This window comes from Sinohyriopsis cumingii, chromosome 9 (assembly GCF_028554795.1).
Source record: "Sinohyriopsis cumingii isolate HCF-2022 chromosome 9, ASM2855479v2, whole genome shotgun sequence".
Classification (NCBI taxonomy): Eukaryota; Metazoa; Mollusca; class Bivalvia; order Unionida; family Unionidae; genus Sinohyriopsis; species Sinohyriopsis cumingii.
Genome location: NC_142969.1, coordinates 49,645,228 through 49,665,451, shown reverse-complemented (window position 1 = coordinate 49,665,451; position 20,224 = coordinate 49,645,228). Strand labels below are relative to the sequence as shown.

The 20,224-nt window shown below is 34.1% G+C and overlaps 1 protein-coding gene across 5 annotated transcripts; it reads right to left on the bottom strand.

Annotated features, from left to right (window-relative positions):
• Window positions 1-1,669: 1,669 nt before the first annotated feature.
• LOC149791791 (uncharacterized) lies at window positions 1,670-19,465 on the bottom strand. 5 transcript variants are annotated; one of them, XM_089970290.1, is made up of 8 exons: window positions 19,310-19,460; window positions 18,013-18,195; window positions 16,217-16,303; window positions 15,406-15,564; window positions 14,505-14,618; window positions 13,817-13,918; window positions 11,813-11,945; window positions 1,670-2,343 (listed from the first exon to the last, which is right to left on the bottom strand). In XM_089970290.1, the coding sequence occupies exons 1-8, from the start codon at window positions 19,377-19,379 to the stop codon at window positions 1,932-1,934; spliced, it is 1,260 nt and encodes a 419-aa protein (XP_089826416.1). In that variant the 5' UTR covers window positions 19,380-19,460; the 3' UTR covers window positions 1,670-1,931. The 5 variants fall into 5 exon arrangements, with proteins under 5 accessions (XP_089826416.1, XP_089826415.1, XP_089826417.1 ...); XM_089970289.1 differs by having other exon boundaries at window positions 15,388-15,564; window positions 19,310-19,459; XM_089970291.1 differs by having other exon boundaries at window positions 15,388-15,564; window positions 18,013-18,417; window positions 19,310-19,371.
• Between the last annotated feature and the right edge of the window lie 759 nt (window positions 19,466-20,224).

Genomic DNA, 20,224 nt, shown 5'->3' with positions numbered 1-20,224 from the left:
TTCTACATCTGAGCAATTAGCCAATCCTGTAACATCTTATGTCTTCATAGACGGTAGTGAAAAAGGTCAAGGTCCACTGCACCATTCGAGTTATGCGCTGTCAGATTACGTTAAACTGTGTTAGGTGAAAATCATGGAGCAGAAGAAGAAGAGACTTGACCCAGATCTGCTACTGCATCATGCCGCAACATATCTCGGTGTATGACTGTTAGTTGCCGTGCAGAACTTATATAATAATAAATATGATACGGATCATTCGATTAAAGTGTCTGTTTATTTCCTGGTTCAAACCCACACACACACACAGATATATATATATATATATATATATATATATATATATATATATATATATATATATATATATATATATATATATATATATATATATATATATATATATATATATATATATATATATATATATATATATGTATGGTTTCACTACATATATTTGTGAAATCCAGATGGGGTATTAAAAAATATAACAATAGTACGCGTGATTGATGTCCCTTTCGATCTAATGACCACGAAACAATATTCTCGAAACCAAAACTGCATATTAATACGATATATATTACATGTACGTCCGGAATAATCCGGCATAAACTACATCACTTCACATTGGTGGTGAAATAATGAAGTACATGTTTAACTGCTGAAAGTATACGAAACACAGTCATGCAATTTCCATTCGTTGCTTTTACCACTCAATATCTCAAGGGGTAGCTTTTGTGTGTGGTTAAATTTACACATTTGTCTGGTGAATAAATTTTCAGCAGATGATAATACTGTTGTGCCATGTCTTTAAGGCCTGGATGGCATAATCTATTATGACAATTAATAATCTATTTCTGTCTTAAACTCAAAAGTAATTGGCATGATTTTAAAAAAAAATGTCTTGGTACATCACATTCGGCACTAGCACTAAGAAAGCGCCTCTGCTAAATGGCGGACACATATGAATCGTAAAAGTGTAACAAAATAGTTCTACACACTTTAGCTCTTTACTATGTTTTTTTGTCATGACTTGCTAAAGTTATTCTATTTTATGCCTTGGTCGTTTTTTGAGCCAAGTATAATTCTTTGTTACCAGTTTTAAAAAGAGTGGAACTTTGGAAATTTGCTGTGTACTTTACAGACATGTTCCAACGTATAATACATTTTTGTACCACTTTGTCCTTGAAACAAAACGCATACATACATTGACATAATGTGACGCCGTTTTAAAAACTAGTCCACCAGCTTTCAAATTTCCTTTTTTCAAAGCTAGGTAAACATTGATTAATATGTGTCGTAGATATGATATTGATTGACGAGTTTATTTATATAACAGCCATTTTATTAAAACGAGGTTAGCAAATGAGATATACTCATTTCTCTCTCTCTCTCTCTCTCTCTCTCTCTCTCTCTCTCTCACACACACTGTATATATATATATATATATATATATATATATATATATATATATATATATATATATATATATATATATATATATATATATATATATATATGCTACGTCTTCGTGTTTTGTTTCATTTATCGCCGTGGCCAAGAGCTTACCTAGCTAGAAAGGTTTGGCTACAATTTGTACCAGCAGCTATAAAAAATTGTCTTTCTCTCTTTATGTGTAGATATATAATCTCGTTGAAAAACTTATGTGGCGTAAATACCATTGCATTTATTAATATTTTTCAAGAAAAATGCGCATAGTTGTGTATGTCACGTTTCGCCCTTCCTCGCAATGCTGTCCATTCATATTCATATTTCCACGAAATGTGTATTTTCTCGTGTTAAATGGTTATAGTCCACACAATGCCGATCTTTGTCGAATAATCGTCCTTGATATTAAATGCCTGAAGGACAAAGACATTTTCTTAACGATTGTAAACTTGTGAATGCTCTAGAAATCTTGCGTCGTCGCCCTGTTATTCCAGTAACACCTCAACGTTATTGCATTTCTTGTATTGTTCTTCGTCGTCACTGTACATTGCAATTGTCGCCTTACTTTTCTTCCCATGCATCGTCGAACATTTGTCAGAATCATGACTATCTCGTGCGGTAAACGCATATTTCTCACTTCCGCTGAACTTTGCCTTACTACATGGAGAGGCCGGCGTTACAAGTAACGCATGTTCATGGAGATGACGGAGATCTGAAGAACTGTTAGCATACATGGGATTATGTAAAGACGCAAGTGGTGGGTCGATGTTATCGTAATCGTCGCCTCTGTTAATTCTTTGGTCTTGTGTGCTCTCTTTAACGTTGAAGATGGTCACCGATTCTATATCACTCCTCAACAAACCGTCTCTGGGAAGTGTTTGTCGATCTTGACTCCGCCTGTACGAGAGAGAAGAGAAAAGAATCTGCCGTTTAAAAATAGTTCATGTTTTAAGAAGCTAATTATGGAGACAAACATTCCGTGCTTTATTCTCCTTATATCATGTACATTCTATCGGTAATGGTGATATTTCTATACAGAAATATCCGTCTTGTACCTGTTTTTTAGTTATATCTAGGGGCAAGGTTTTTTGCAACAAAAATACAACAGAAGATACAAACCCATTTTAATTCAACCAATAAATGTAGTTTTTGTGAACAGAAGGTTTTATATACAGGAGACAACAACGTCACTAACACTGTTAAAGTAACTGGTAAATATAGAGGTTCTGTAAATAAATGACTGTAAATATTATTAACACAAACTTTAATTCCTAAATCTTCAGGAGATGACACGTATCTGATTGACTTAGATTTGGTCTAAAATGTATCATAAAAGAAGGACAAATAAACCAACTTTTGATGTGAAATATTTTTCATTAATAAACTATTTTGTAACTGATAGATTTCATATATGAAACAAAGATACTAATGAAATGACACGTAGGTGATGGCATGCTCCTTAGGACAATGTTATATTTTAAAGAAATGCAAGAAAATTCACTATGTCAAGATATCTACCTAATTTACAGTCTCAAACAACCTTAATATGTTCAACAAATCTAAATTTCAACGAATATAAAGCAAATATATTCAGGTCATGAATGTGAATAAAAAAAGAGGGTAAGTACCAATGTGAATCGTCAATGGACATTACAAATTAAATTCTCTTGGTAACTTTTGTGTGGAGATTATGTCAACAAGCTATTTTTACTTTGTGTGAAATTTTTATACAGGAATTTAGAAATATTGGTTTGCAAAATTAACAACTATATCCAGGTAGCTCATTATTATAATGCAACGTTATCAGTTGAAGACGGTGGTTCGAGTTGATTAGGAATAGAACTATATAATTTAACAGATTATGATTTGATTTAATGGATTGATTCTTGAACGATAGCAGTTGACATGATGCAAAGTATATATGTTAAATCTAATCGTTGTAATTGATCAATATAGGAACAAGCTCCGATGAAGGTAAGGTTGTAAGTGACGGAGAGTGTAATAGCTGAAGGTGAAGGTCATGAGTTATATACCTAATAAGAGTAGGTTCTTCCATAAGGAAATTCATTCGGTAAGAGTATTTCATGGACAACCAATTAATAAATCAAAGGAATCAGAACTAAAGATCTTATAAAGATGTTCAAAGGGCTGATGGCAATTTAGAAACAGATTTAGAAGTACTAGAAAGACGTTTAAAAGAACTGGTGGTATTCATAAAACAGATTTAGAAGAATCAACACATATACATGATTATTTCAAAGGTTACTAATGAGCACCAGACAGAGTGATACCAGGTATGGAAGATTTGATAAAGTGCAACAAGATTATATAATTAAAAGAAACAAAATAAAAAAATACTTAAAATTTGTATTAAAAAGCAAAAAGAACTTAATAATTCATTATAGTAAGTAATTTAAACTTTTATGTTCGACTAGAATTAAAGTTTAAGAGAATACTCAGGGCGGTTAGATGTATATATTTAATTAAATATAAATTTGATACGAAACTAATGATTCGAAAACAAATTTTATATAGCCAATACATTTCTATGCATTTGGAGAACATATTGAAACTTTATATACGAGAACATCTGTATATATTTAGATGTAAAACAAATTTTCAAACATGAGAAAGATTTACAGCTTGCAAGCAGAATGGAAACCGATTAGAACATGAATTTAGTAGTATGCAAAAATGAATAAACGTCCAATTAACCACAAGGTTGTATGAGCAGAAATAAAATTAAAAAATCACAAAAGCTTGAGGATTTTTTTCCGTTTATAATGACAGACACCAATTTGTCAAGCATTTTTTATTAACAGGGTAAATTTTCTCAGACATGAGAAAGAATATGACACAAAGGGTTAAAAGAAATGTGATATTCTGCTAGTAAACAAGTAGATTGCTGGATAAATCAGCGAGAAAATAAACCGTACAACTATTTACGATTTGTGTGGTCTCAGAAGCAAGCAAAAATGAATAAACGTCCAATTAACCACAAGGTTGTATGAGCAGAAATAAAATTAAAAAATCACAAAAGCTTGAGGATATTTTTCCGTTTATAATGACAGACACCAATTTGTCAAGCATTTTTTATTAACAGGGTAAATTTTCTCAGACATGAGAAAGAATATGACACAAAGGGTTAAAAGAAATGTGATATTCTGCTAGTAAACAAGTAGATTGCTGGATAAATCAGCGAGAAAATAAACCGTACAACTATTTACGATTTGTGTGGTCTCAGAAGCAAGCTCTACTCCTTCAAAACGAACGAAAATTAGAAATTGGCTTGCATGAAAGGTTCGTAAGGAATGCGTCATCAAGTAAATATTAAGCTTTGTTGTGTACTAGCATTGTTTGCAGAATCAATGAATAATTTACGCGGAAACAAACTGACTGAGATCAGAAAAGCATAAATTATATAAATTATATAATATGCATGACAACAATAACTATTTAGTACATAATGTAAAACCTTTACAATATGACTTTTCGAGATGATATTACCGTCAGTATTTTGCTCGTTTGTCTACTATATGATCAAAAGGGCTGCTAATTTTAAACTAACATTTGTACGTTTATTTTTCTACACCGAAACATCAGAAATATAATATTCTGAAAGACGTCATGAATGATTGTATTATGTTGAAGATTATTACAGACATAATGTCTGTTCTTTGCTTTATACAGTTCGATAAACTCACCTGCCATGATAATGTATTTCTTTATTATACAAGAGTGAACCAGCTGTATTATTAATTTTGGTAACTCTTTAAAAAGGTTAACCAATATTTACTCTACTAATTTCTATAACTATTTTACTATAGCCCACTATTAAGTTTTCTTCCGTAATTACATTAATTGCAAGAGCTCACAAATCACGAAATTATAAATCCTAGATTGATGCCAGTCTATTTACTATAAAAAAATGTACAGCGTTTCTGGGATGTGATTTGGCAGTTATGCTGGTACATTGGCTAATTAAACCTTTTGTCACTAGGATGTTTGATAGTTTTATCGTGTTTGAAAACGCAACGAACCGCGTATTGCAATGCCAGACGTTAAACGACAAGAATACCAGCGATCAAGTAAGGCATTCACTTGTTTTAACTATCTTTATTACTTCTTCTACTTCTAGATTTGTTTCTCAGGCTTCTATTGCTGTTGCAGCGAAAAGTATAAAGTGTATCCAAATATAACTTTTAAGGTTCTAGGGAAATAATCTAGGTAATCTTTAAACTAATATTTATACTGACTAAATTTTATTTATATGATAAAAATGCAATACAATGTATTAATGAAATAAATAGTAAAATATAAGTAATGGATATAAAGAAATGTCATAGATTCAAAACTAAAAATATATTTGAGTTTAAGGGATGTGACGGCTGCTGCAAACCGAGTTCAACGTGATTACCGCACCAAGTAGTATAGGGCAAATAGATAACACAATATCAATGTCACAAATGACAACATGACACAGATATACCCCAAAGATCAGAATTCAGGAAATATCATTTAACTATAGGTAGAATTTCTAAATCTTGGAAGTAAAATTTAAGTCATACACATTGTTAACAATGCTTGGTGTATTATCCATTGATTTGTTTGTCTTCCTATGTAGCTCAGTTTGTCAAAACCTGAAGTATGTATCAAAAGTTAAGCGGTACCTCAAATGTTTTGTCAGGGAGAGTTTCATGACTGAAGCCTTAGATAATGATATTCTATGAAAGTAATGTAGAAGAATATATTATTAGAAAGAAGCAAATCCCACTTCAACGACGAAGGACTCTACTAGCACAAGAACTGATAACAAAAAAATGTTTAAGAGAGGATATCTACCATCAATTCTATAAAAACACAGCAGGTTGTATGCAAGTCCGATACCAAACACATCCAGTAGTCACGCTTACTGTTGCGTCTGAAAACAAAGCAAGATCATACCTACGAGTTGTTTTAACTGATGCCTGAGTTAGAATGTTCCTCCACAAGAACATATTGGTTCCAGTAAGGCCAGGTTTTGTTTGTTTTCGTTACGTACGTGACAACGGTTTTAAAGAAGACACAGGAAAAATTTCAGCATCTTCTGAAACTGTGAATGTGAATGAATATAGACAGTATTTCTAAGCTGATACAAAATTGTAGAGATACTGCTCTGAATAGTAAAGAAAACTAGATTGGATTTTGATAACCAAGATGTTCTTGATGATTCCTACTATGTTACCCTGACAGGTTTTACCAAGTCAAACTTCAGTGACTTACACACGTTTTCACCGTGTTTGAATAAAACTCCAGTCAGAAGTGTGAGAACCTCTGTAGCGATCTATTTCAAGCTTAAACAGGAGATATCAAACACAATTTGTTCAACCATCTTGATTTCAAAATCAAGTCTTTCTTTATATGCGATTGCTTCCGCAAGGAAGGTCATCACTGAATATTTTAGTCCTCTACACGTGGGTGTTCAACCGTTAACTCGCCATGAAGTTATTTCAAACATTACACGGCCTCCTTCTCAGCATTGTATTGGAAATCAAGAAAATCCTCATGTTATGCTAGTAATTCATGGGACATACATTTATATCCAAACGAGTATCAAGTTCTAGTCTCAAAGGCGTTTAAACAGTCACAAAGGTCGTTCACTGGTAAATCCCATGATCACTGTCACAACTATTGAAAAATGTTTGACGGTGTTAGATCTATATCTAGCAGATACAAAAGTAGTGACCCATCTATCTTGAATAAATTACTTCAACCGAAGGGTGATGACAGTAAAAGCTGGATTGAGGAAAACGATCTTTTATGTAGTAACTTGTGATCTCACGATTCTATCAAATGATTGCTTCATCATGGCATTAACATTTAAATGTCACCATTGCAGACAAGGGAACAAAACTATCAACAAGTTGTTGTGAGATGCTTTGCTGAATCACCAAAATGGACTGTTCAAGAGCTGAAAGTATTTTGGTCAAGTTCTTTTGACTTCACAAGTTCCGTTTATTTGGAATTTTACAATAATATTTTGTGTAGCCTGTAAAACAAAAGCATGCGTGTTCCGAGTCACGGTCCTTCAGAAAAAAAAGATTCCATATGAGTTGCAAAAGTGACACATCTTTCTCGGCAGCAGAGTTTGATAAAAGAAGAAGTTGAAAATCAAATATGGAAGGTAAGGTCTACTTGCAGGTGAAATGTTGATGCAGAAAATGTCGCCGGGGAATGGGGACTTTCCTCTTTACAGTGAAGATGGCATCATACTCATGACTTACGGCATGTATCAGTTGAATCTTTGTTCAATTTACACGCAGGAACATTTCATGTCATTCGTTGCAAGACATAAAGCAGACATATATATCAAAATATATTTACTGGGGGTAAAATATGACGCAACAGACAATGAAGGCATTGTTTTGTACGTGTAGGATGGGTGATGGAGTATATTTTCGTATATTATCAATGCTTTGGTACCTTGGGCATGCAAGATATCTGATTGTAATAGCATGTGGAGTTAGGAACTTGTGGATGTTTTTAGTAGATGCGCACAAAATTAAATGAAATTACCGTTGCATCTAATAGTAAGTACAGTATGGCAGAAGAGTCCGATACGAACAAATTAGCTCAGAATTAGTCCTGCCTTCCTCCAACAATATGTGTCTACAGTTTCGTAGAAATCGTCTGATTTAGAGATAAAATGTGTTATTTATTATGCATATTGGTGTGCTGAATTCCCAATTGACAATTAAAACAACTGATTGGCTACTGTTTCAAATATATTTAAGCTTTTACATTTTACGTCTGTGTATATTGTGTAAATAGTAGAAGTTTAATCATAAATTGTACACCTAGGTCTTGTCATGTATTTATGGCTGTATTACATGATAATAATTCACCTGTCCTGTTTATTTAAACTTTAGAAAAACAGCAAACGGCTTATATAAATTAATTTTATTATGAAACAAAGGTCAACAAATTCTTATGTATATATAAGTACATAGTTTAGTCCTTATTCAGTGTCTACTAGGCACTTCTCGGCTTGTCTCTTGCATTCATTAAATGGACCATCTCTTGTCACTGTCCAGCAATAGTATTCAGGCATGGATGGGCTCAATTTCCCATGATACCTTTTCTCCATTGTTGCAATGTCCTAGTGAAATCGCTCGCCGTGCTCGTCGCATGTTGTAACCAAGGCTTTTGTATGCCTTGAGGAGTTTTCCACCGACTCCCTGTAGTTGTCTTCCTTGTTGTTTCCGAGAAATTTTTTGCCGCTAACTGGAAGGATTTCCATGTCGACTTTTCCTTGCCAGGCAGTGCACAGTCAAATGCATGATCTCGAAGAAGTTCGCGAATCTGAAGACCAACAAAGACACCAATCTTTATCTTAGTTTCACTTAACCTTGTAAATTTTCCACGGAGGTACTTAAAAGCTGCTTGTGTTTTGTCCATGGCATTGACAAAGCTCTTCAACAGACCCAGCTTGATGTGCAAGGGTGGAACCAAAATCTTCCTCGATTCAACAAGTGGTGGATACTGAACACTTTCCTCCCAGGCTCCAATGACTGTCGGAATGGCCAACCTATCTGATGGAGTGGGAAGCTCTCGCACGATTATCCAATTCGCGGAGAAAACAGCAGTACTTTGTGTATCCAGTCTGCAGAACAAGCAAGACAGCAAGAACCTTCAAATCGCCGCAGAGTTGCCACTGATGCTGGCCATAGTTTAACCACCTGAAAAGTTCTTTCACGTTTTCATAAGTTGCCTTCATATGGACTACATGACCTTCTGGAATTGATGGCAAAACATTGCCATTATGCAGCAAAACAGATATAAGACTCGTCTTCGATAAATCAATGAACAGTCTCCGCTCATCAGGATCATGAACGATGTTGAGGGTTGTCATCACACCATTGGTGTTGTTGCAGCCTGCAATATCACCTTCCATGAAGAAGAATGGGACACGATCCTTTTGACGGCCACGAAACATGGAAACACTAACGTCACCTGCCAGTCTGGAGCCCAAACAGCTCTGCCTTACTCTTGGATAGTTCCAAATCCCTGACAAGAGGTGTGGTGCAGAGGAGAAAGATGGGAGAGAATATAGGTAATGTGACACTGATGGTTCAGGGCTAGAAGTTTCCTCCTCTTCCTCTGATTCAATTGAGAATGATTTTGGTGCATCAGGAACCGGCAGTCCTTCTCCGTGGGGTACTGAGCGTATAGCTGATGCAATGTTAGGATAATGCACAGTCCACGTTTTCTTCTATGACACACCGTTCCCAGCTGGAGGCACCGTGCCAAAGGAACAATTGTTGATATTATATCTTGGCTCTCTCCAAATCATTGACACTGCACATGCATATATTTCCTTTTCCTGTTTAACCACTGCCGAAGATTTGTTGCACAAGTGTTGCCGCATATGTTTGGGGACTACCTCTTGCCCTGATCTCCAATTTTGCACCCAACATAAAGATGATAGGCCTTCTTAACCATAATGGCAAAAATCACGTCACACAAATATAGCAGAAGTTATCTGCATTGTTCACGCAAGTACGAGGCTTTTTGATCACTTCGGCTAAACAGAAGTGTCCCTTTGCGAAATCAAACGCTGACAAATAAGAGAGTACGACACTGTATGACTTCTAGAGCTGATATAGGGCAGTATGTTCAGCAGAGTGATGTAATCTTAGTTATGAATGCATCGTCCATGACTTCTAGGAATAACATGATGCAATTCATATCAAGTATGATGCAATACCAACTCCAGATTACATCATTCATTGCTTTGCCTAAAACACAAGTACTGTCCAAATCCAGTCATAGATTTATTCATAAATCCAGACAGAGATGTATTTGAGTCATTTCTAGTTTAAATTGAGATCCCTTTCCTTTATAACTTACTTATCTTCCGCCATTTCCAAGTCAAGGGTCCTATATATTGACCCAGTATCCTAACTTTAAAACTAGAGTCAATCAACAATTTTAAACATTATTTTCGTTCTCAGTGACCCAGAGTTAGTAAAGTCTGAGTACATTTATTTTGGAAGCATTTTTTGGCTGTACACCAATGTAACTGACCTTTCAGTTGTTTTAACTAATACTATACAAATATATGAAACTCCTCTTGTACATAAGTATTCGTTCCACAACTTTATTGTTTATTGAAAGCTCACGTTTAACCTTTCAATCAGACCATCTCTTATCCGTGTGTGAGTCATTCTATTCATCTGTTCACCAATCTTCCGTCCTTCCATGTTCATTTTAGTCAATGAATTCGTCTTTATCAGTTCCTTCCTACATCAGTTTGTTAATTGAATATATGTCTGTTCGCTGTTTCCAATCCTTCCTTCCGTATCCAATATATATGTTTCTCCTTTGTGATCCAATGTTTTGTCCTTTAGCAAGTTGGTCATATTTTTATCAAGAAAATTATATTCGTATTTAGCAGTAGGCATGAAATTTACAACATATTTTACTTGATTTGTACTCTTTTATCTCTAACAAGCGAATAATATTAACCACTTTCAGGTGATATCATCCACACTGCCGAGTTAAATTTATTCTGTCTAAATCTCATGTCACATTAATAACATAATGATACATTTTTAACTGAAGTAAATTTTAATTTCTTTAAATTTTTGTGCAACGTCTTGATTAACTGGCGTAGTCAACCGTGCTTCTGAACAAGGATAACGAACACTGCTTGTTTTTGGCTTAGATACGAAGTCCATTTTTTAAATGTAAGAAATGTTTATGTATCCACTAAGTCACGTTGTTTTGCGTTTTAATTTTCTTTATCTAAATATGTTGTTTGGGTTAGGAAGCTTGCTTAGGTCGAGTGTTAAGCCTGCTTAGGAACACATGTATCGATTTATGAACATGAATGTAGTCATCGTCTTATCGAGTGAGTATCGATTTATGATTATTTATGTAGTCGTCGTTTTATCGATTGAGTTTAGATAGTGAAATCGCAAAGGCGATGGCCCAGACAAGTTATAGTCTTTTTGCATTTTTTATTCATAATGACATGGGATATTTGTTTCAATTTGTGATTGACAACTTCCAAAATTATTATACACTTTTTTCGCTTCGGGAGATTTGGTTTTGTGACCTTTTTTATTTTATTGCACTCTTTCACTATGAAGGTTAAACCGTGTTGTGGCATGTATAGTAAACATCCTTGACGTCGGACACAACACAATAGTCGATTTCGGCTGATTCTATAGTGATAATGAAATCCGTACCTTTCCGGTTACTAGTCTAACCCCTTAACAACTGAGCCACTGGTGCGCTTGACGAAGAGAGAGAGAGAGAGAGAGAGAGAGAGAGAGAGAGAGAGAGAGAGATAGAGATATGGAAGGAGAGTTTTATATCATACCCCTGTTTTCGGTATTTGCTATGGTATGCAAGGTTTTTAATAAACGTTTTCTTCCGGTATTTAACGATGGCGATGATCGCAATTGGAACAGACAAGACGACTATGATCAAGCAAGGTGAGACCAGTTTACAATCTGAAATACAAGGATATTCATTTTTAAACGCGCACATACACACACACACATAATCAGATCTCACATAATTTACATTACGCTCAGATGTAGGAGATCCAGTCAGGAAATTATGTTCACACAACGTCGTTCATTTTCATGTAGTCCAAATTTGACAAGCAGCAATTCACAGGCAGAGTTGGCTGTTGTTATTCAGTATGCTTGAACATTTTGTTTTCAATGGCAACACGTCCCGAATGGCTCGATTTAGAATTCTGGACGATGCAAATGCGGAAAAAATCAGGACCTTTCCACCAGCTGGAAATCTCCCTCAAACACAGTACAATGGATTAATACGATCTGAATAATTTGTCCATTTGCCGAAAATTCGCAGTTTATTCCGTTAACAATATTCTTAACATCTAGAACTTTTATCACAGCAAATGTGAACAACATGCGGTCTGTACGTATGTAGCACACCCGTTTAGATGATGTGATTCAAGTAGTTCCACTCTGTCGATAAAAGAATTATATTCGATGTTTTAATTCAATGGCAGAAAAGCACTAGATGTCCCTAGTGAAAGACAGAAACTTCTTTGGTCAACATTAATTTCACGAGAGCATGGCCCCAGATGTGTGCCTGGTAGATTCTCCACGTAATGCCCAGGTATGACTTCAGTCAGAATTATTACATATACGCAAACGCTATGGTTTAACTTATGCATATTGAACTTTCTCCTTTATGTTTTCATCTCGGCCAAATAATCGGACGATTTATACTATTTTACCGGTCCTTTAACAATTAGCTCTGCAGATACACTTAGTGCTTTGACATGTCATGGTATATGTGTTAAAAGTCTCGATTTTATATTTCGACAGAAGAAGACAAACATATAAATTACTGCTATATAGCTGTGCAATAGCTAACGCATATACTATGATTCAGAATAGTAAATGTATGCCAACTGAGTCAAGACGGTACAAGAAGATAACGATAATTGTAATAATTATTAATTTAACAGACATAGTTGAGCCAAGTTCACTTTATATATGCAAATGGAAATAAAAATAACTTCTGACCAATTTAAACTATCCAATGAAATGTCACTAGTAATATATATCTATGTTGTGTGGTTGACCTTTGTCAGCGATTGAGGGTAGAAGATTACCTGACTAATGTAATTTTGTTATGTAAACAACACATAACGTAGCTAATGCTTGTATAAGATTTTAGATTATATGTTAAGATCATTTTTACTTGACGGTAAACATGTTTACAATTATTGAAATCAAGGTCTAGCTTTCTTGGGATATTAGGAACCTTATATAAGCATGATGTATACGAATTTGATGGGAAAATGAACCTCATCATGGTTCAATTAATACGTCTTAGCTGTTTATATGAACGTTGTTTACTTCAGAATCACTAATTTCTAATCTTAACATCTGTCTAGAGAAGTTGTGTTTTGTATAGAAAGTTTACTTTATGTATTTAAAATAATTTATTGGAATTACAAACTTTTCTTAGATTTAGGACTAAGTCACTATCTTTGAATTGTTGCAGATCATTCAAGGACATTTTGGGTTATATCACTGTGATAAATTATGACTCTTGACACATTAGCACACTTCAGGTTATTGACATATCAGCTCGTTCAAAATCGAAATTCATTCAGAACACAACTAGAATTAATTCGAAATACTCTATACTGTTGGACCTGTGATATAACTTTATGACTATCTGGGATTTAATTCACAATACTGTACGTTCTTTTTAAATTATCACTTTGTATTAATGAAAAATAAATTCTTTGTTTAATTTTCAACACTTGTTGGCTTTCGCTCTTTTCTGTTACTTCGTTCAAGACTATAGAGCTGTAAGACATTATCCTTACCAATATTTTGCCGCTGGTTAGAAGCTATTCCAGACTTCAAGTCACCAAGTCTCTGCACCATTTCATCTCTGGTTGCCAATGTTAATGAGGTATTGATACCGGCTGTAAAGGAGGAAAATATAACCTGTGTTTAACACAAATGATTTAATGTATTTTTTTATTTTAAATTTGATGTAAGAATCCAACTCATATTAGGTGGTATGCATGTCTGTGCCATGTTTCCTCATCCAAGGTTCCAAAGTTGTATATGTATATGTGTGTGTGCGTGTATATCTTCAGATTGAAGCCCCTAGAATATTAACCAGTCTATGAAGGGAGTATTAGAAAAAACGCAATAGATATTATTGGTTACTGCTGCTTACATACCTTTGTAGGCATGCTCACAAGAAGGTAATAAATATAAATTGTCACTTGTCAAGAAAGTATTACATATGTAGTGGCAAACTCTATCTAGCAATTCATCTTTGACGAGAATACTATAGTATCATGTCTTGAATGTGCGCCTTTGTGATTTATGTTTTGACTTATTCATTTTGGTTTCCAGTAAGCGCTGTGTAATACTCATTCTCGCTAGTCATAGAAATCTGTCACCAGTATTAAGACAAGAGTTTCCACGGTACTTCCTTATAATTCCTAAATCAAACAATATTTTGAAAACATTAAATCTTATTTAAAATATTAAACTTACTCTTATCACAAATAACTGTATGACTTTCATCACATGACGTGGTACCGAATTCAAAACTGTCATGGTCCATCTTCACTATACCGATACAAATCTGTGTCACCGTCTGTCCATGACCTGCACATGATAAAAATGTTTGTAGAATATCTGACATGACTTTCTAGGTCCTAAGACACTTAATATCATCTATGCGACAGAGAAATATTTTTTTTTATTCTTCTGTTTTTTTTATACCGGATGCTGGCATTCTCAGTAATGTGTAATATGAATTCGTCTATTGAAATAAATGCGAGGACATAATTGTATATTTAGTAAACGCATCGGAACTCTGGATACAATGAGATAACTTCTTAAAACATGTGCAGCCTATTATACATGACTTATTTTACATGACTTTTTATACATGATTCAACTGACAATGATAGTTGTATGAGCCACGTTATGCAGTGGATGCTGGCTATAACTGAATGAATCACATAAATCAGTAGACACTGGATACAGCTCAATGAATCACGTTATTCATTGGACACTTGCTATAACTCATTGAATCAAGTTATTCATTTCATGCTGGAAATAACTGTATAAAGCACGTTATTCATTGGACACTGGCTATAGTTGTACTGATCATGCACCTTATCGTCTACAAAAATCACTCAAGAGTGGATATTTAAAACATACGTATACAATTAATTTTGATCTGAGAGAGATAAAGTGTTATGAGAATTATACTACCATATGAAGACTGAATATATATATATATATATATATATATATATATATATATATATATATATATATATATATATATATATATATATATATATATATATATATATATATTCACGCGGTTCAAAATTTATATATGTCATTTGGACTAAAAGCATACTCAATTTGTTGATAATACTGATATCATTGAAATCCTTGATCCAGTATGTCCTGTTTACTGGAATTATCATTGGTATTATAAAGGCTTCCACTCCCTGCATGGACGCACTGGACTTGAGACATTTATTTTCGGCATCAGCGTACGGTAGCATTTCCTCATTCTTCTCGAACTGTCCATCTGATCGAAATTAATAAAATGTTGATACATTTCCGACGATAAAAACAGGATCCAGATCATAATTTTACCATTTATGTCATCCCCAATATTAGCCAATCAGTTGCTTCTATTCGTTCATTCGACTTTGTGATTGACTCGGTATTTGTTCTTGCACATCATATTACCTTGAGAGTATATGCAACCCTTAAATTACGCTGTCATTGGTTTCGAAACAGTAATCATTTCATAGTGCAAAAGGATCGTTCCTAAATGTTTCGTATATTTATTTCAAATCAAATGTAAATTACTAGAATTTAGGATCGTGGCGATGAACGCCTGAAAAGATTTAACATACCTAATGTTTTCACCGACACAAACCGGATGTGATCCATATTAAAGGTTCCGGATCAAGTATTTTTCTTCTCATTTGTAGTTATATTGTTACATAAAGTTACAAGGTTAACAATTCAAAGAATCAGAAAAAAATTTTTTCTTCAAATCATTTGTTAACTTCTGTGGTGAAAAATTTACTCATGATTCACGAAAACTTACATAATGACGAGTTATTCATGTCTCCTTTTGCTGTAGTTCTTAATCCATTATTTTTAAATCGACAATGCAAAAAAGAAAACATTGTTTCAAGTATCATTATCGCTGTATTCAAGGTTGTTACCTTTGTTGCAAATGTAAGTAAGGTTTTCGTTTGTGTCCTCTCTCCTGACTGTGACATATCTGCATATTTTTTTCGTCTCATTAGCGTCTGTTTTGTATTAAAAAAAATACGAAATGAGGCAGCCAGAACATCGACTGGTGTAACAAAAAAGTATGGTAGTTAAATTATTTATAATGACATGTAAACAATTTTTAATTAGTAAAGGTTAAAACAAGTATTTATTAATCTCGTTTTTTTTCCTTCGTCCGTTCCATAATGGAATACATTACCTATTGAGACTCATGAAACCGACTCCATTAACAACTTCAAAAGCATACTAAATACTCGTGACACTTATGTCCCCATGCACGTTTATGGGGGTGGGGGAGGGGTAAACGAAACTTTCAAATTAATTAATGCTCGACCTAGAACAACGAATCATTCTAGAAAGAAGTACAATTCACTTTAATTCTACGGGTTTTTTTTGGTTCTGTTTCATTTATTTATTTATTTTTGTACCTCCCCTGTCTCTACTCCCAAGCTATTCTTAGCATTCTACACAATGTCTGACACAATTTAATTGACAATTTCTCTTTTAAAAATCTTTCTTATCTTTATCCTCGTCTTTCACCGAAAGTCTTTTTTTTTCATCATCCCGCTTTATGTACCTTGAGAATGATCTGTGGTAGGATAGCTTTGCCAAATCATATGAAGAATCTTCTACTCAGACTAGGAATTGGTAAGGTCTTGTACATCAGCGAGTAGGTGATGTCACACTGGGATGCTATGATGTCTAGTCACATCAAGATGTAGGTGATTACATGGTTTTTACACCCTGTAAACACCGCAAAGCCATCCTACCCATATTCACCAGGTGATGTCAGCAGTTGATATCATGCATTTGGCTTTAAAGGATCATCCATGTTTACAAACAAAACTTGGTATAAATGATCGTATAAAACATGGTATACATGATTGTATAAATCACTGACCAAAGAGAGGAAGTTTGAAACATGTTTGTTTAAAAATATATTTATACAATAAAATATTTGTATACATTTAAAGTATTTAATGTAATGAATATACTCACATCCATTATTTCAAATGTATTTAAATAATGTTGATTTATAAACATACGGTCAAAAACAAAGAACAATATTTTAAAATCAAGACATTTACATATTACCCGCACATGTTTCAGCAGTTTAATTTCCTTTGCTAATTTCTGACTTTTTTAATGTGGCTGTAAATAATATCTACATATTAAAATAAATTCAGTAATGTCCTTATTGTAGCATAACATTTCATCGTTTTTATGTGCTCAGTTGTCTTAAACTATTGATTATGCTTGAGTCAGATTTCCTTTTATTCTGCAATTTTAGATTTCATGAAATTTAATTATTTTGTTTAGAGCTTATTATACAGTCAACAGTTTTGAGAAATGCCATCGGCATACGTTATAACAAATATGTGGATTGTGTTTGGCTTAATTTGTATGCCGTACAACCATTAATTTTGAACAAATATAAATGTGAAAGTACATAGAGATTACAAAAATGTTGATTTAACATACAGCCTTATCGAGTACTAAGAGAACACTGGATGTATTCTGCCACATTATTTTTTGTTAGCTTCAGCAACTACAATTTTGAGATGTTTAGCTTGATCCATGAATAGATGTTGAATGATCTTGGATCTATACCTTGGGAATACAGTGTGACGGACAGACGAGGAAACAAACGGAACAAGTATTTACGAATCCCACCAACTTTTGCTAGGTAGGGTATGACAAAAATAAAACAAAGTGTTTAGCTTACTTTTTTCATAGCAGAAAGTGTATTCCTTTCCATCAATCCAGGCGAATTCTCCAACATGCATCTTTCCAAGAGCACGTGCAGCTCGCATGCCGGGAAAAATGGCGTATGACATGTTGTTACAAGTTTCTCGTGCTGTTATCCATGATAGTTGGTTAGACAATCGGGTGAACAATGTTTCGTTTCCTTCGTAAAAGAGGTACATTAAGATCCAATCAGAAGTTAAAAATCGTATGTCATAATACAGAATAAAATCCGTTAGATTTGATTAGATTTTCGAAAGTTCATCTTACGCTGTACACTCATCCGAGAGTTCGTATGTACCGTCTGATGCACGTGAAGTGAACACAAAGGAAAGATAATCCATATTAATGTTACAAGTTTTTCTGATTTGGCTCACTGGATGCACTAAAAAAGGTAAATAGTTCGCTGAGATTTGAAAAAGGAGATAGGTACTGCAGCTCGACAAATTCCCATTATAAATTAATTGGTAGGTGTTAAGATTGGGTGCACATACCCGTCATTCCCTGCGGCTCTGAGTATTTAAAAAAAACAATGCATAATATATGCACCTATATCAATGGTCTGTTAATTTGTATAACTAATAATGTGTGTATTTGGAATTTTAACGTAGCTTTAACAATTGTTAAGTCATATCGCTACGATGTCTGCAGTGTGACAGTTTATAGTCATGTCTAGCACTGGGGTATCATGCCGCAGACATGTACCATGATGTCCCACCCAGGCACATAATCTTCACACCAGGCCGACCAATCCTAACACTAACCTCTAACTGCTGAGCCCTGAGCGAGGCAGCTGTTAAAACCATTTTTGTGCCACCAAAGTGGTCGGTAACTAACGGTATACTAATATATGCATTGCATTAAGGTTATTTTAGTACTGCGCAGCTTGCACTTATTTGAAATGTTTAAAACAGAGTTTGCAACTCTCTTATTTAAAGACATTATGAAATACAAATAATATTATGGTATATGAATTTTTAGTGCGATTATTTGTATTCTTCCTTTCTAAAACACTATCCACCACCACTCCACTCACATCACGCTGGTATTATAGTTTTAAAAATTGGACTATGTAGGAAATGCCAATGAAACAAGTGTCTTTTAATAGTGACATTTTGTGAATAAACCGAAGATTCAACTTTTATTTTATAATACATAATTATGTAAATAACATACATACATACATACATACATACATACATACATACATACATACATACATACATACTTACATACATACATACATACATACATACATACATAGAGATCTTGCTTACCAGTTGTTGTTTCGGAATACACACTAGCCAGTTGAAACTGAAGGAAAACTGTGAATACTGAAATCAACATTGTAGCTTCAACAGCTTATCAAACTCCCAGACATATAAAGTGGATATGGTACATAAGAAACCTGATAATACCTTCCAGCATTTGCTTAAAGCAAATAACATAAGATGACATGACAGATATGACAATGCAGGAAACAAATGTCATGATATCCTTTCAACCCGAAACCTTTCTACAATTGCCGAATAAATAATCGTGCTGTGGTCGGTAGATTGTATTAATGTTCTCTATCACTGGGAATGTTTGATACATATTCAGCACAATTCATTATGGATCAAATACGGACAGCTGCAGGTTGATAGGAAATTATATTGTAAATCATGAAACCTTGAAATTATGTACTTCTAAAAGTAGATTCTAATAGTAATAATGCTCGCTGCTCTGTCGACAACTTAATTATTTTCCTTTATGACTTCTAAACCTCTTGTACTTGGCAACCAACTCATTAAAAAAAATCTATGAGCTGTGTAAAACCTTTAGAGCAAGGTTTCTTTTAGAAAACAACCTTTCTGAGTGAGATTACAATTGGCTATTTCTAAGCTGTGATTTCCTCATAGGGTTCCTCTGCAAACGTAAATAAAAGATCAATAACAGTTATCACGAAGGCACTTAGGAAATGAGAATTGTAATACACCACTACAGAACAAATTTGATTTCATTTTATGATCCATTATACATTAGGTATAAAAATTAGGCCTGTCGGGGTGACCGGAAGTTGCGCATAGGTGCAACAAAGGGTCCTTCATAGGCTATAGCACACATTTCTCATTTTAATAATAGAGAAGTTCGCACAGACGACCCCCAATACATATATATCTTTTCTGCTATTCTAATATTTTGAATTCATG